Genomic DNA, 16656 nt, shown 5'->3' with positions numbered 1-16656 from the left:
ATTTTTTTCAGACTAAAAAGTTTCAACTTGAGAAATCCAGCAGCATTTAAAATGTGATGAAACAAATGATCTTACATGAGGCAGGAGTTCTAACGCAGGACAAGTTTATTTACCATCAGGAGATCACCCAGCACGCGGAGACATGAAACCTCAACACAGTGTGATAGTGTAGTCCATTCCAGTCTGGTACAGTCCAATCTGGCTACGCTTCTGTTGTTGGGAGTATTATACCTCGACATGGGCAACAGGCCAAGGTAATAAGGACTGAGCTGCACAGCAAATTCTCTAGCAACTATTTTAAAGACTTTTATCTGAACCCATTAATGCCATAATACCACCATTCCAGGCAAAGCAGCATCTCTGTCCACCTCTGGAGCAGAACTAAGTAATTTTCAGTGAAAGTTCACATATGAAAATATGAAAATACAGTGTCAGGGAACCGATTCAAAAGCACTTTTTAATTCTCTATTCTTTTTACTGGAAAAAGGCAGTATAATTACATTGAAAAAAGTTTCCAAATATAAATAAGAAGTTTGGGTTGTCTCCACCATATTACAAAATTGGTTTTCTGCACAGCAACAAGAGAGAAAAGATAGGCACTTCAAACACCCCATACAAAGTCCAATGAAGTTCATTTGGTCGTCAGATCATTTTTGTTATTAGTTTTTTTTCAGACCAAGAGTTTTGTTTGTTCCTCTTGCTCAGGACAGTATCCCAGGTGTGTGATTTTTTTCCCCAGAAACTGCCAGTTAACAGATATAAAACTATTATAATTATTTACCATAATAAACACACAAAAAACAGAAGTACACAGATACACAAAGTATTACCATTGTCAAATACAGAGAGAAAGGTGGCTTTCACTTAGTTTTTCTTAAATGTAGGAGGTGACAGTACCAGGGAAATTTTTTTTTATGTTGTTTTTTTTTTTTTTTTTTTCTTTCAAGTGCAAACCCCATCATGGTCTTGTGTATTTAAGGGCAGAGCAGTGGTGACCTGCAGACAGAGAGCAGACTGGACCTGAGGTAACAGCAGCAAGTTTACTCTTATAACTCAGATATGTTGTTTTACATTATTCTTCCTGCTTTAGTTCACAGACATGGAGACCACAGTGCTGGCTTTGATGCTTTGTCTGGCGATGGCTTCTTTTCCAACGGTAAGGGTTTTTGATTCAAACTCTTAGGATATTTGGCTTATTTGATTTTTTTCTAAAAATTATCGAGGAGTCCATACAATTAAACCAAAATCCTCTGTTTTATTCTATACTTTTATTTAAAGAAACTGTGTGTTGCCTGCAGTCTTACAGTTTGAACTGAACACAACTGAACCTGGGCTTTAATCTGCAGATTGAGGACACATACAAGTTCTCCTCATTGTCAGTATATGGACACATACACTGAGCTGCAGAGGCTGCAGTGCTGGGGTTTAGGTAGTGACCGTTCAGATCAGAGAGACACATTTTAGGTTTAAAACAAGCTGGATTTCAGCTTTGAAACTGGCAACACAAATCAGAAATCTTTCTGATTGTGTAACCATCTTGAGAACCAAAACATGATGTCCAATTTGGTTGTAATTAAGAATGAATCATTACAGTTGTGCAGTAAAAGTTGTGTTTGGCTTGAACATGTCCAGTTACAGTTAGGTCATGTTTATGGAATTCAATATAAATATTCTCAGATATCTCAGTTTAAGAATTATAATTAATTTGATATCTTTGCTTTTAAATTGTTCAGGAGTCTGCCATAATTCCCCTGAGCATGATGAACCAATCGGTTGACGACATGTACAACGGCTGCAGTGAAGCAATGACTGAAAGGGTCAAGAGTACATACTTTCCCAGAGAGATGAAGAATAATCAACTATTCACAGATGCATGGAAGAAAAGAGAGTCTTGTGCAAATGACAAATACAACAGAAGAACGAACAAGGCCTTGACCAAAGATCAGGTCCAGGCTTTAGGCATCTACACTGGAAATGACGTCTATGGACCCTTTAATGCAGCTGTTCGAGTCAGTGCAGACAAATATACCACTAGTGCATTCAAATATCATGCTTTACACTACTGACTCATTTCTGCTTTACAGACACTAAATATTAACAAAATATGCCGTACCACCTACAGGAGAAGCCGAGATACATTTACAGGTCAGCTCTACCAAGAAATACGTTTTGGTCAATTCGCCTCCTCTTCACTCAGGCCTGATCTGGTAGAATTTGGTAACGAGACTTGCTTTCAAATTGAGACCTGCTTAGGCGCTCCCATCAAAGAATATTCATGCTTTAGTACTGAGGATGATGTGTTAATCCCTCCGTATGAGAAGTTCAAGATTATGAAAATTGTGCAGAAGTCCGATGAAAAGTTTAAATATTGTAAAAAGATATTTGTTCTGAGGCATGTGGGGACCAAGACGAACCTCAATTGCAAGGCCACATATGTGCAAGCCGGGTTCAGCGAGTGGATCATAGATATAGCTGAAAAAGTTATAGACTCAGTTGTGACATTTTTCCACACAGTGTTCGGGGCATAGTGATCGTGAAAGTGTTGGCTGGAACCAGATCTAATTTTTTAAAAGAACCAAATATTTTTCTTGTTAATTTGTATGCATTTTTCAACACAAGAATCAGCACAGAAGTAGGTGCGCTTTGTAAACTTTTTTTTTTATAGGTGAAAGGGATGCACTCTTGAAATCATATGAAATAAACTCAGTGTTGCATCTTTACACTTTTTTCTTCAGTTTGTTTTCAGTGACGTTCATGAGGGCAAATGTAAAGTGGAACTAAACACAAATCTTTTTGCTAAAACTGTGTATATTATGTTTTAATAGCATTATCTAGAACTTTTTTACTACATTAGTGTAAATGAGATACATTTGCAGCTTTTCTGGTCAAAAATGTCTAACTCTAAGTATATAACATATCATTAAAAACATTGAAAAAATAAATACATAAAAGGTTTATATAAAAGGTTGTCTTTTCTTTGTCTTAATTTCTTGTTTGATTTACTGACCCCAAACCCTAAACATGCTACGCAGGTCTCCAGGAAGAACAGTTGATAGTCAAGTCAGTTAAATACAATCAATCAATGAACCTGCCCAGAGACTATAGGTGGAAATTAGCACTGGTGCTACAACCTGGTACAAGGCATTTCTCCTGTTATTGTTAATGTAAAAATTGTGCACTGTCCCTGTCTCATTAAATAAAATAAATAAAATTAAATACCCAATAAATAAATAAATTGTCATTATCACCATATGAGATTTATCTCCACATGAAACATCCTACACCAGTAAAGTTTTTTTTTAAGTTTTAAAGTGCATATGAATGTTGTTGTTTTTTTTTGTTTTATTTGTTGTTTTTTTTCTAAGTATTACTGTGCTTGGTAGGACCTGTGGTAATATATTTATAAAGTATTTGTCAGAGTCAAAAATTACAATTACTCTTACTTTTACTTAGTGTTTTTTTTTTTTTTTTTTTTTTTTGCAAATACATGTGTTTTTAATCCCTACTAATCATTTTATTTGTAATATTAATTCAAAGTACTAAGTCTACTTGAATCCAATGTTTGGTGACTTTACCAACCTGTTTATGAAGCCAGAACAGTGACAGCATTTAGAAGAAGAAATGTTTCATAAATTAAAAAAAATAAATAAATAAATAAATAAATAAATAAAAACTCAGTGTATATATGTGTTACTCCATTCAATCCAATAAAATCAAATACATCCCTGAAAATGTTTTGAGAGTTGAAGAAAAGATCCAGCAGAAGTCAGCAGTGTGGAGTATTTGCACATGGAGCTGTCCGAGGTTCTGAAATGAGACTTGACTTGGGATGGGGCACAGTGGGACAAAGTCACATGACTGCAGATGTGGTAATGTCAGAAATGGTCTTATTGGATTGAACACATATACACTGAGTGTTTGGTGATGGGGTGATGTAGGCAGGGACGATAGGCAGAATCTTTGCCCTCACAAGGGATGGTGAGGGCCTATAACACCACGTGTAGCTTTAATTTATAAAACATTTCTTCTTTGAAATGCTGTCACTGTTCTGGCTTCATAAACAGGTTGGTAGAGTCGCCAAACATTTGATTCATGTAGGCTAAGTACTTTGAATTAATATTACAAGTAAAATTATAAGTAGGGATTAAACACAAATGTATTTGTAAAAAAACACAAAGTAAAAGTAACAGTAATTGTAATTCACTGATTTATAAACATCTAACATTAAGTAATGCAAAATGTGATTAAAGCGTAAACTTCACAAATGAAAGAGCCACTCATATCTGAAACAGTGCTCCAAGAAACACAAATGAAAGAAGATTTATGTTGACAATATTAAAATCAACTTTTCACATGCATGTTAAAATACTAGTGTAGGATGTTTCATGTAGAGATAAATCTGATATGGTGATAATGATGATTTATTCATTTATTACGTATTTTACGAAAAGAAACGGGAAATTAAGACAAGGAAAAGACCACCTTTTTATAAGCCTTTTATTTTTTTTTTTTTATGTCTTTAATGGGATGTTATATGTGGAAGCTTCTGTTACATTTAGATTTAGACATTTTTGACCAGAAAAGCTGCAAATGTATCTAGTTTGCACTAATGTAGTAAAAAACAAACAAACAAACAACAACAACAACAAAAAACAGAAGATAATGCTATTAAAACACAATATACACAGTTATAGCATAAAGATTTATGTTTAGTTCCACTTTACATTTGTCCTCATGAAAGTAATTGAAAACAAACTGAAGAAAACCCCTTTCACCTATAAAAAATGTTTTTAAAAAGCGTCTGCTTCTGTGCTGATTCTTGTGTTGGTTCAGAGTAAAAATGCATAAAAATTTAACAGAAAAATATTTGGTTCTTTAAAAAAGTGAGAATCAGTTTCAGCCAACTATTGTACAAATGTTACACCACTACGAGCCAAGGTAAAAAGTGCTTAATTGAGTTTTATTGAAATAAAAAAAAATTTTATTTCTTTTTTTTATGGCTCTGAACCAGGCTTGCACAGATGCAGCCTTGCAGTTGAGGTTCGTCTTGTGCCCCACAGGCTTCAGAACAAAGATCGTTGTACAATTTTCCAACTGTTCATAGGAATTCTGCACAATTTTCATAATCTTGAATTTCTCATAGGGAGGGATTAACACCTCATCCTCATCACTAAAGCACGAATATTCATTGATTGGAGCGCCTAAGCAGGTCTCAATTTGAAAGCAAGTCTCATTACCAAATTTGACCACATCAGACTTGACTGAAGAGGAGGCGAATTGACCAAAACGTATTTCTTGGTCGAGTTGACCTGTAAATGTACAATTGCTTCTCCTGTAGGTGGTACGGCATGTTTTGTTAATATTTAGTGTCTGTAAAGCAGAAACGAGCCAGTAGTGTAAAGCATGATATTTGAATTCATTAGTGGTATATTTGTCTGCACTGACTCGAACCGCTGCATTAAAGGGTCCATAGACGTCATCTGAAGTGTAGACGCCTAAAGCATGAACCTGATCTTTGGTCAAGGCCCTGTTCGTTCTATTGTTGTATTTGTCATTTGCACACGACTCTGTTGTCTTCCACTTAGCTTTGAATAGCTGATTATTGTTCATCTCTCTGGGGAAGTATTCATTCTTGACCATTTTAGCCATTGCTTCACTGCAGCCGTCGTACATGTCATCAACCGATTTGTCCATCATACTCAGGGGAATTATGTCAGACTCCTGGACAATTTAAGAGGAAAGAGATTAAATAAATTATAATTTTTAAACCAAGATATATATATATATATATATATATATATATATATATATATATATATATATATATATATATATACACACATATACATATACATACATACATATATATATATATATATATATATATATATATCTGTTGAACAACAATTCAAAAACAATGTCTGATTTTCATTGATTATTTGTCAGGAAATTTTTATTTATTATTACTTTTCTTAATTTCAGGTTATTTCCGTGACCCTTGTTGATTTTTCTTTCATTACCAGAGGGTACCAACAATTTTGTCCACATCTGTAGGTGTTTGTGCACACATAGTTCCACTTGTGTGTGTTTTAGTAGCAGTAATAGTTGTAGCAAGTGATGTGTCCTCTGTGTCTTGGCTTTAAAGCGTGTGTGAATTAATCCAGGAAGGCTTTGGTGAAGTGCATATCAAGGCTTGTATCGGTAACATATGTGGTGACGTTCGAAGCTTCGTGAACTGTCAGTGTGATTTGAAACATAAAGGCTAGTGAATCGCAATGGACTCCCCCTCACATTTTATGGTTTTGGGTTATTGTGAGTTTGGTACATTCTATTTGAGATTCTGGGAACATTTTGAGCTGAAATCTCCTAATAAGGTATATAGTAATAATGACTCCATTAAATAAATAATATTACTAAATACACAAAATTGACAACAGTGTTTCCCCTGATCTAGTATATTTCTTGTAAGAAAAAAAACAAAAAATCAGGTGAAGTGTTTGGTGTGTTCCAAGCATCTTGGATACAACAGTATTTAATCATTCATTTGTTCAGTATAAATCTTTCCATCAGAACCATGATGATCATGTTGATTGTTCTATTTTCACTCTGCCTGTTATACATTTTTTGGCCACTTGATGGCGCAGTGGAGCAAATGAAGCATCTTGAAGCATCTGTTCAAGAGTTGAGCAAATGGATGGAACGATTCAGTGCTTCATGGGGCTTCATCTCACCATCACTAGTCTTGGTATTGGAGGTAGTATTAGTATTGGTATCGGTATTGGTATACAGCAGTAGCATCAGAAGAAGATCCTAATAAATGAATTGGACCAGATCCATTCATTTTCTTCTGCTTTATCCAGGCCCAGGGGGCAAACACAGCAGTCTGAGCAGAGACTCCCAGACATCCCTTTCCACACACACTTCCTCCAGCTCCTCCTGGGGTAACCCAAGGGGTCAGCCAGGGGGTTCCTAGGTCAACCGAGAAACATAATACCTCCATCCGGGACACATTCGGACCAGATGCCTGAGCCACCTCAGCTGCTCCTCTCCACGTGGTGGAGCAGCGACTCTATTCTGAGCTCCAATAGTGTGACTTAGCTTCTCGCCCTGTTTCTATGGGAGCACCCAGCCGAACTCATTTTACTCACTTGTATCTGTGATATTGTCCATTCGGTCATTTCTAAGGATGAAAGTAGCTTTATGTCTTGGCTGGTATTAGGCCTATATCTTTTAAATTGCCTGTTGCAGCTTTCAGACACATACACCCAGTTACAATATGATTTGGGTAAAATGAATAGCCTAATAAATTTAAAATGTACATCAGGTATGTTATTATATTATGTTCAAATCAGAGCCAAGCAATTTTTTCCTCTTCACACCAGACTTCTGATGCATTTTAACATTAATGCAAGGCAAATCTATTTGTATAGCACAGTTCATACACAAAGTAATTCAAATGTTTTACAGAATAAGAAATACATAAAAATCAGAATACAAATAAATCAAAACATAAATAATCATCAAAAAAGAAAAAGAGAGCAAGACATTAAATGAGAGAGAAGAATGCAGAATGAAGAATAAAAACCATTCAGTTATATGTGCAGCTAAACTATTGTAAACTGTTTTCAGCTTGGATTTATGTTGACAATATTAAAATCAACTTTTCGTATGCATTTTAAAATACTGTTGTAGGATGTTTCATGTAGAGATAAATCTGATATGGCGATAATGATGATTTATTCATTTATTAGGTATTTAATTAAATGAAACTGGAAATTAAGACAAGGAAAAGATCTTTAATGGCATGTTATATGTGGAAGCTTCTGTTACACTTAGATTTAGACATTTTTGACCAGAAAAGCTGCAAATGTAGTATGCAACACTAAAAAAAAAAAAGCACTAGATAATGTTATTAAAACACAATATGCACAGTTAAAGCAAAAAGATTTGTGTTTAGTTCCTCATGAACGTAATTGAAAACAAACTGAAGAAAAAAATGTAAAGATGTAACACTGAGTTTAGTTCATATGATTTGAAGAGTGCACCACTTCACCTATAAAAAAAAAAAAAAGTTTTTAAAAAGCGTCTACTTCTGTGCTGATTCTTGTGTTGGTTCAGGGTAAAAATGCATAAAAATTGAAAAGTTAAATATTTGGTTCTTTTCAAAAGTGAGAATCAGTTTCAGCCAGCTCTTGTACAAATGTTACACTGCTAACACTCAGGGGAAAAATGCTTAATTGAGTTTAAAACATTTTCAATTTCTTTTTTTTATGGCTCTGAACCAGGCTTGCACATATGCAGCCTTGCAGTTGAGGTTCGTCTTGTGCCCCACAGGCTTCAGAACAAAGATCGTTGTACAATTTTCCAACTGTTCATAGGACTTCTGCACAATTTTCATAATCTTGAATTTCTCATAGGGAGGGATTAACACCTCATCCTCAGTACTATAGCATGAATATTCATTGATGGGAGCGCCTAAACAGGTCTCAATTTGAAAGCAAGTCTCATTACCAAATTCTACCACATCAGGACTGACTGAAGAGGAGGCGAATTGACCAAAACGTATTTCTTGGTCGAGTTGACCTGTAAATGTATCTCGGCTTCTCCTGTAGGTGGTACGGCATATTTTGTTATTATTAAGAGTCTGTAAAGCAGTAGTCAGCCAATAGTGTAAAGCGTGGTATTTGAATGCACTAGTGGTATATTTGTCTGCACTGACTCGAACCGCTGCATTAAAGGGTCCATAGACGTCATTTCCAGTGTAGACGCCTAAAGCCTGGACCTGATCTTTGGTCAAGGCCTTGTCCTTGTTGTATTTGTCATTTACACAAGACTCTGTTTTCTTCCATGCATCTCTGAATAGCTGATTATTCTTCATCTCTCTGGGGAAGTATTCATTCTTGACCTTTTCATCCATTTCTTTACTGCAGCCGTCGTACATGTCATCAACCGATTTCTCCATCATATTCAGGGGAATTATGGCAGACTCCTGGACAATTTAAGAGTAAAGAGATCAAATAAATTATAATTCTTAAACTGAGATATTTAAGAGTTTTATATTGAATTCCATAAACATGACCTAACTGTAACTGGACATGTTCAAGCCAAACACAACTTTTACTGAACAACTGTAATGATTCATTCTTAATTACAACCAAATTGGACATCATGTTTTGGTTCTAAAGATGGTTACCCAATCAGAAAGTGGAATGAGTGTCTCATTTGTGTTGCCAGTTTCAATGCTGAAATCCAGTTTGTTTTAAATCTAAAATGTGTCTCTCTGATCTGAACGGTCACTACCTAAACCCCAGCACTGCAGCCTCTGCAGCTCAGTGTATGTGTCCATATACTGACAATGAGGAGAACTTGTATGTGTCCTCAATCTGCAGATTAAAGCCCAGGTTCAGTTGTGTTCAGTTCAAACTGTAAGACTGCAGACAACATACAGTTTCTTTAAATAAATATATAGAATCAAACAGAGGATTTTGGTTAAATTGTCTGGACTCCTCGATAATTTTAGAAAGAAATCAAATAAGCCAAATATCTTAAGAGTTTGAATCAAAAACCCTTACCGTTGGAAAAGAAGTCATCACCAGACAAAGCATCAAAGCCAGCACTGTGGTCTCCATGTCTGTGAACTAAAGCACAAAGAATAATGTAAAACAACATATCTGGGTTATAAGAATAAACTTGCTGTTGTTACCTCAGGTCCAGTCTGCTCTCTGTCTGCAGGTCACCACTGCTCTGCCCTTAAATACACAAGACCATGATGGGGTTTTGCACTTGGAAAAAAAAAAAAAAAAACATTTACGTGGTACTGTCAGAGCATCACTGTTTACTCACACAAACCTTTACGCTAGTTTCACTTATGTTCTTTCAGTATCGAGAAAAAAATGAAATGAACGCAACCTTTCTTTCTGTATTTGACTATAGAAATACTTTGTGTAACTGTGTACTTTCTTTTCCACTTCATATAAGCTGGATTGTGTATTGTCCACCTCTGCATCTCTGTATTGTGCATTACCCTGAAGAAAGCATTAGTTCATATTTACAAAGCAATATGGAGTAACCTGCACTTGGAAAATGTGTAAAAAACAGTATGGTGACTGAGATAATGTAGTGAAATTTATTCAGAAAACAAATTTAAATTAATTTAAAGGGCCTTTAACCATTTTTTTCCCATGGGTACTGCACCTTTAAACCAACCAAACCAAAAGGCCTTTGAGGCATCGAAACTCTAAAGCATTAAGGAGAGAACATGACCTTGATTCTTCAAGAATGTAAGGGTTGTATGTGTTAATTAACTTAAGTTAATAAAATATTTTATCTTTATCTTTCAAAGCCATATTTATTGGGTTTTTGATAACAAAAAACATCTCTAAAGAGCTGTAAGTGCCATATCATATTTCATAATGATAATTAAATGCTGCAAGGAAGCAAGGCTTAACCCCAAACACTGATCAGAGAACAGTGTTTGGGGTGAAAGTGTCAACCTTTAGAAAACACAGAAATGAGCACTGTGCTGTGGTAATAAATAAATACGTGAAGTGATATTGGCAGAATCAGCGTTTTAGTATGTGATTCTGGGAAAGTCGAAGCGTCTGATGAACCCCAGCTTCTAAGAAAGAAAAGAAGCAAAAATATCTCAGTTTTGGGAAAAATTTTCACATACTCCATCACAGACTCTTCTGTTCTGTTATGAGCCCAACTGGTTTTGTTTAGACTCAAGTCATAAGCACATCATGGGCCTCCATAACCAGACCCCTCCACACCTCACTGACCTCCTCCAGCCCCTCCACCCGTCCTGCAGACTCTGATCAGCCGACTCAAACCTCCTCACTTCCACAGTCAGATCAAAGCACCAGACCTTGGGGGACCGAGCCTTTGCCATTGCCTCCCCAGTACTCTCTCCCCCTCCACATCAGAAACTCAGACTCACTAAACACCTTCAAAAAACAGCTCAAAGATCACATTTTCCTCATAACCTGTAACTCCCCAAAATTATTATTATTATTATTATTATTATTATTATTATTATTATTATTATCATTATCATTATTATTATTATTATTATTATTATTATTATTACTGTTAATTATATGAGTTCTGGTGTGTATTATTTCACTTTTATTGTGCACTTCATGGTGATGTTGTAGTGGAATCATGACATAATTGTATTATCATTACTGTGGTTAATGACAGAGGTGAAAGTAAGCCGGTACGTGTAAGAGAATTTAAGTAATTTATCTTCCACGTAAATCTCAGTTTAACATTGACTCACAAAATCTATTTTTACACCATGATCTCCCCTTGGCAAACCATTGACACACCAGTATCTAAACTGTGGCATATTGCTGTGTAACTGGTGTCTACTGTCTTCACAGTCTCACCACTTGCTTTATCAACCTCCTCGCCTGGAAGTGTAGTAAAAGGGGCTTGAACACTCAAAGATCACACTATGTTCACTTTTGAAATCATACTATGTTGACTTTTCAAGTCCCCTGGGACTGTATTATTGATGGTAAATAAACTTCTCCTATGTAAGACTTCCAGTTGGTCTCCAGCCTTTTACTTCCACCCTTTCTTGGACAATCTGAAAACTTCGACAACAGTACGGTCCGGTACTGCATATCCCTAAAAGATTTGGTGGACTGTACGCAATCTCAACTGCAAGGCAACTAAGCTAAAAGCTAAATTCAACTAGATTTTAATAAGGCTGAATTGAAATTAGGCCATAAGACTAATGCAAATGTAATTTTTTAACAATATTAAATTATTTGAACATTTCATGGACATGTTTCTTGCACCTTTCCTTCAGATGATTTTCTCATTGTTGTGTCCATTCTTTGAAGGAAAAAACACAAACAAAATCTGATATTTTCAAATCACATTCACTTCAAATTATAAATCAGATGTTATGCTCTCAAAATTACTCTTAATTGAGTAGTAATTCTTCCAGGTACTTCTTTTACTATATTTACTACACTATTTTCTTTTTTACCTGTTCCATGTAACCAATAAAGAGCTTTAATTATATTTACAGCACAGTGCCTTGGATCTTTTTTGACTGTTTTTTTTTTTTTTTTTAAATATCACAAATAAGTTTTTATATCACATTTTTAGTCTTACTTGAATAATTTCTTGAACCTGCTTTTTACTTCTACTTGAGTAATATTATTTAAAGATAAGTTACTCTTACTTGTGTACTACTTGGCTACTCTCCCCACCTCTGACTATAAGTTTGCGAACATGTATTTTTAGGTTACAGTGACCTTAGTAAACATTAGCATATCCTTGCATCTGCAGCAGTGTCAGTCTTAAGTGTTAAAAGAAGTGGTTAATGTGTAACAAGAGGTGACGAATGACTTCAAGCAACTTCTGTTTCTGTGAACAAAAACAGACACTACTGGTCAAAAATGTTTCTTCATTTCCAAAATTATTTCCATTATAGATTCTCACTGAAGACATCTAAACTATAAATGGACACATATAGTTAACAAAGAAAATAATGTAAATCCTGTTGTAGATAACCACCCTTTGACTTGAACACTGGTTTACATTCTTGGCATTTCTTAACCCTGACATGGAACACTGTGACGTGAAACCATTTCAAGGGACTTCATCATAAACGTAATTGAGAGCCAAAGAGTTTGCAGCCCTGTCAACAAAGCAAAGGTTGGCACTTTGAGGATTTTAAAATAAAATAAGTATATTTAACTATAAATAAGTATAAATAACTCTTTAACTATTGCTTCCCTTTGTTACATAATTCCATATGTCTGGCACCATGTGCTGTATTTGTTGTCTTGCTTTTGTTTATAAAATGTAAAAAGTAGTTAACACGGGCTTATAGTTCGCGATTGCCTGGATGCAATGCCATAGGTTATCTTGTCTTGCATCAACGCAAGTAGATCTCACTTGTGTGTGTGTGTGTGTGTGTGTGTGATCCATGTATGTGTTTGTGCACACATAGTTCCACTTGTGTGTGCGTTAGATTGCAGTAGTTGTAGTTTTGGTATTGGAGGTAGTATTGGTATTAGTAACAGCAGTACCATCAGAAGATCCATTTTCTTCAGTTTTCCCAGAAGCCTGAGTCACCTCAGCTGTTCCTCTCAACATGGAGGAGCAGTGACTCTATTCCAAGCTCCTCCTGTGTGACTAAGCTTCTCACCCTGTCTCTATGGAAGCGCCCAACTGGACTCATTTTGACCTCTTGTATCTGTGATATTGTCCTTTTGGTCATTACCGGGGCTGAAAGTAGCTTTATTTTTTTGCCATTAGACCTACATTTTTTATTTCGTTCGTCACAGCTTTCATGATATCGAGAGGTTTGCGAACATGTATTTATAGGTTACAGTGACCTTAGTAATCATTAGCATATCCTTGCATCTGCAGCAGTATCAGTCTTAGGTGTTAAAAGAAGTGGTTAATGTGTCTCACCAACAAGAGGTGACAAATGACTTCAACCAAAAACAGACACTACTTGAGAGGTCAAGAGTTGGCGGCGCTGTCAACAAAGCAAAGGTTGAGGATTTTAAAATAAAATAAGTATATTTAATTAAGTTATTTAACTTTTTTTCAATTTGTTACATAATTCCATTTGTCTGGCACCATACATTTACTCTCTTGCTTTTGTCTATAAAATGTAAAAAGTGTACATATGGTCAGAAACAGAGCAGCTCATTACATGAGTGGGGACTTCCCATACTGCGCTTTACACTTTTGACTCACTTCTGCCCTGCAGATCATTAGTGAAAACAATAAAAAGCCATGTCAAACCACCTACAGGAGAACCAAGGACAAATCAGGAGATAAACTAAAAAATATTTGCCTGGTTGTGTGTGTGTAATTAATGACAGAATGTAAGACAATCTTTGGGCTGGAGAATGAAAGTTGAGCAAACTAAACCACAGAACAATCTGAAGCTGTGTATTACTGTCAGGGGACACAGCCAGTTTAGACTTCATATATTAAAGCAAAACTGTAACTTTCTGGAGGTATCATGTCACTTATTCCTGTAGAAAGGTAAGACCATGTCTGAAACATTCTCCATGGAGACAGAGACAGATATTGTGGAAAATTAAAGCCACAGCAATAACAACTCTAAGAAAACAAGCAGGACTAGGCCGTCCTTCAGGTCAAAGAGATTCAGGTTTGTGGAGATGCAAGCCTGCCCAGTGTAAGGGCACATGTTTTTCAGTGCAATAAAAACATCCAAAATGGAAAAAAGCTAAGAACCACAAGAGATCATAGCTTGCACCTTAAATATTCATGGATGTATTTGAGGATCCACTATCTATCCTCCTAAAAACTTTATAAACTGAACACTGTTAAGTATTTTTGTATGGTTAGAGTGGGTGCATCTCATAAGTGAACAAAATGAGTGGGGTGGTTAACACTAATGTCAGTCTTGGTTCCTGTTTAATGTAGAAGGTGTTAGCTACCAGGAATTACACTACATTGATGAGAAAACAATCTTCCCTATTTAAGAGCAGTGAAGTGGTGACCTGCAGACATCAGTCTGCAGTGGACTTGAGGTAAGAGCATCAAGTTTATTCTCTAACTCTTCTAAATTGTTTAATGCTATGCTTTCTGTGTCAGTCCACAGACATGGAGACCACAGTGCTGGCACTGATGCTTTGCCTGGTGTTACCTTCTGCAGTGGTGAGGTTTATTCTATTTTATTTTTTGAAGATACTACAATCACAACTGAACCTGAGTTGTCAGAGCCTTAACCTGCAGATTGAGGACACATACAAGTTCTCCTCATTGTCAGTATATGGACACATACACTGAGCTGCAGAGGCTGCAGTGCTGGGGTTTAGGTAGTGACCATTCAGATCAGAGAGACACATTTTAGGTTTAAAACAAACTGGATTTCAGCATTGGAACTGGCAACACAAATGATAGACTCGTGTGAGGCTTATTTTGCTTTCTGAATGACCAAAACAACAAATAAATGGGTCAAATTTTGGGGGAGAATTGAAAATTAAATCAGAATTCCACTTGTTACCAGTAAAAGTTGTATTTGATTTGAACATGTCTGCCTCATATCTGGTTCACAGTTAGGCTGTGTCTTGTTCAGTTCCTTTAAAACTCTGGGTATTTTTTTTTTTTTCCCCCTTAAATTGTCTAGGAGTCCCAAAAATCTGGCACAATTCCCCTGAGTATGATGGACCAATCGGTTGACGACATGTACGACGGCTGCAGTGATGCAATGGCTAAAAAGGTCAAGAGGACGTACTTCCCCAGAGAGAAGAAGAATAATCAGTTATTCAGCAAAGCGTGGAAGCAAGCAGAGTCCTGTGCAAATAACAAATATAATACAAGAAAGAACAAGATGCTGACCAAAGATCAGGTCCAAGCTTTGTGCGTCTACACTGCAGCGTGGCCTAATGTCTATGAACCCTTTAATGCAGCAGTTCGAGTCAGTGCAGCCAATTATACCACTAATGCATTCAAATACCACGCTTTACACTACTGGCTGGTTTCTGCTTTACAGATACTTAGAATTAACAAAGTATGCCGTACCACCTATCGGAGAAGCAAAGATACATTTACAGGTCAAAAAAACCAAGAAATCCGATTTGGTTCTTTCACCTCAACTTCCAAAAACGCCAACCTGACGACATTTGGTACAGAGACATGCTTCCAAATTACGTCCTGCTTAGGCGCTTACATAAAAGATTATTCGGCATTACCTCACGAGCGCGAGGTGCTCATTCCTCCTTATGAAAAATTCAGAATAATGGAAACTGCGAAAAGGTTCCTACCAAAATCTGAGAAACTGCAAGCAAATCTTTGTCCTGAAGAATGCAGGACGCCTCAGTAAACTCAACTGCACGGCCTCACGCAAACAATGGACTTTTAGGTTTAAATGAAGTCAGAAGAATCAGAAACAGACGTGGGAAGTAAATACGAATACTCAAGTAACTACAACTGAGTAGATGTTTGGGGTGTTTTTACTTTTTGTGTACATTTTTAATGCTGTACTTTCACTTGTAATCAAGTATAATGTACTTATGTCATTGTAATTAGTTACAAGTACTGTCTCAACAATGTCTCTGCTCCTTTCAACTCTGCTCTACACCTGTTCCGATTGGCCAGAGCTCAGAGAATATACAGATTACAGTTTTACACTTTTTGACTGATAGCTTTCTGTATAAAAGGATCTATAATGCTTCTAAATTGTATTAAAACTTAACTAGAAAATGTTACTCTGTGTAGTATTTCTCATGCATACTTTTTTGCTTAAGTTCATTTTTGGCAGTTGTACTTGGATGTGAATCATTATTAGCCATGTAGCTGTACTTTTACTTTATTTTCTTTCCACCACTGAACTGTTACGAGCTTTGAGATTTTGTTTTAGTAACCCTACACAAGTCATGTTGAGATCAATGTAATTGTAAAGCAAATAGTAATGTAGATGTGTGACTTGACTGAAAAATAAATAAAATATTAACATGGTTTGTCTCTTTTCATTTACTTAAAGAAACTAGAACTAGAACATTTTTTATATAATGTATAGCTAAAAAATAGGCTACTAAAGGTAGTGTATTGGGGTACAAGATCATCTGTCTAGGTATTATTTAATCTAGTATCATGTATGTTTAGCTTCCTATGGGTTAATTCTCATAATAATAATGAATATTTGTA

The 16656-nt window shown here is 35.9% G+C and overlaps 2 protein-coding genes and 1 pseudogene across 3 annotated transcripts; 2 read left to right on the top strand and 1 right to left on the bottom strand.

The window, feature by feature from the left end:
- Window positions 1–1031: 1031 nt before the first annotated feature.
- On the top strand, window positions 1032–2528 carry LOC110164162 (erythroblast NAD(P)(+)--arginine ADP-ribosyltransferase-like; annotated as a pseudogene).
- A 5633-nt stretch (window positions 2529–8161) lies between these two features.
- On the bottom strand, window positions 8162–9170 carry LOC110164443 (ecto-ADP-ribosyltransferase 4-like). The gene is made up of 2 exons (XM_055156807.1): window positions 9156–9170; window positions 8162–8989 (listed from the first exon to the last, which is right to left on the bottom strand). The coding sequence occupies exons 1-2, from the start codon at window positions 9168–9170 to the stop codon at window positions 8255–8257; spliced, it is 750 nt and encodes a 249-aa protein (XP_055012782.1). The 3' UTR covers window positions 8162–8254.
- A 5262-nt stretch (window positions 9171–14432) lies between these two features.
- Window positions 14433–16467, top strand: LOC129409803 (NAD(P)(+)--arginine ADP-ribosyltransferase 2-like). 2 transcript variants are annotated; one of them, XM_055156563.1, is made up of 3 exons: window positions 14433–14537; window positions 14602–14664; window positions 15137–16467. In XM_055156563.1, exons 2-3 carry the CDS (start codon window positions 14611–14613, stop codon window positions 15830–15832), a joined length of 750 nt encoding a protein of 249 aa, XP_055012538.1. In that variant the 5' UTR covers window positions 14433–14537; window positions 14602–14610; the 3' UTR covers window positions 15833–16467. The 2 variants fall into 2 exon arrangements, with proteins under 2 accessions (XP_055012538.1, XP_055012537.1); XM_055156562.1 differs by lacking the exon at window positions 14433–14537 and having other exon boundaries at window positions 14552–14664.
- Window positions 16468–16656: the final 189 nt, after the last annotated feature.

Source organism: Boleophthalmus pectinirostris, unplaced genomic scaffold (assembly GCF_026225935.1).
Source record: "Boleophthalmus pectinirostris isolate CB_2022bp ecotype Guang Dong unplaced genomic scaffold, ASM2622593v1 HiC_scaffold_20, whole genome shotgun sequence".
Lineage (NCBI taxonomy): Eukaryota > Metazoa > Chordata > Actinopteri > Gobiiformes > Gobiidae > Boleophthalmus > Boleophthalmus pectinirostris.
This window is presented reverse-complemented; position numbering and strand designations above follow the sequence as displayed.

Excerpts from the sequence above, each read along its gene's own strand:
- LOC129409803 (XM_055156562.1), top strand. The coding sequence starts at position 14,581 with ATGCTATGCTTTCTGTGTCAGTCCACAGACATGGAGACCACAGTGCTG. Across the intron at positions 14,665-15,136 it reads TGGTGTTACCTTCTGCAGTG|GAGTCCCAAAAATCTGGCAC; the intron begins GTGAGGTTTATT and ends TAAATTGTCTAG.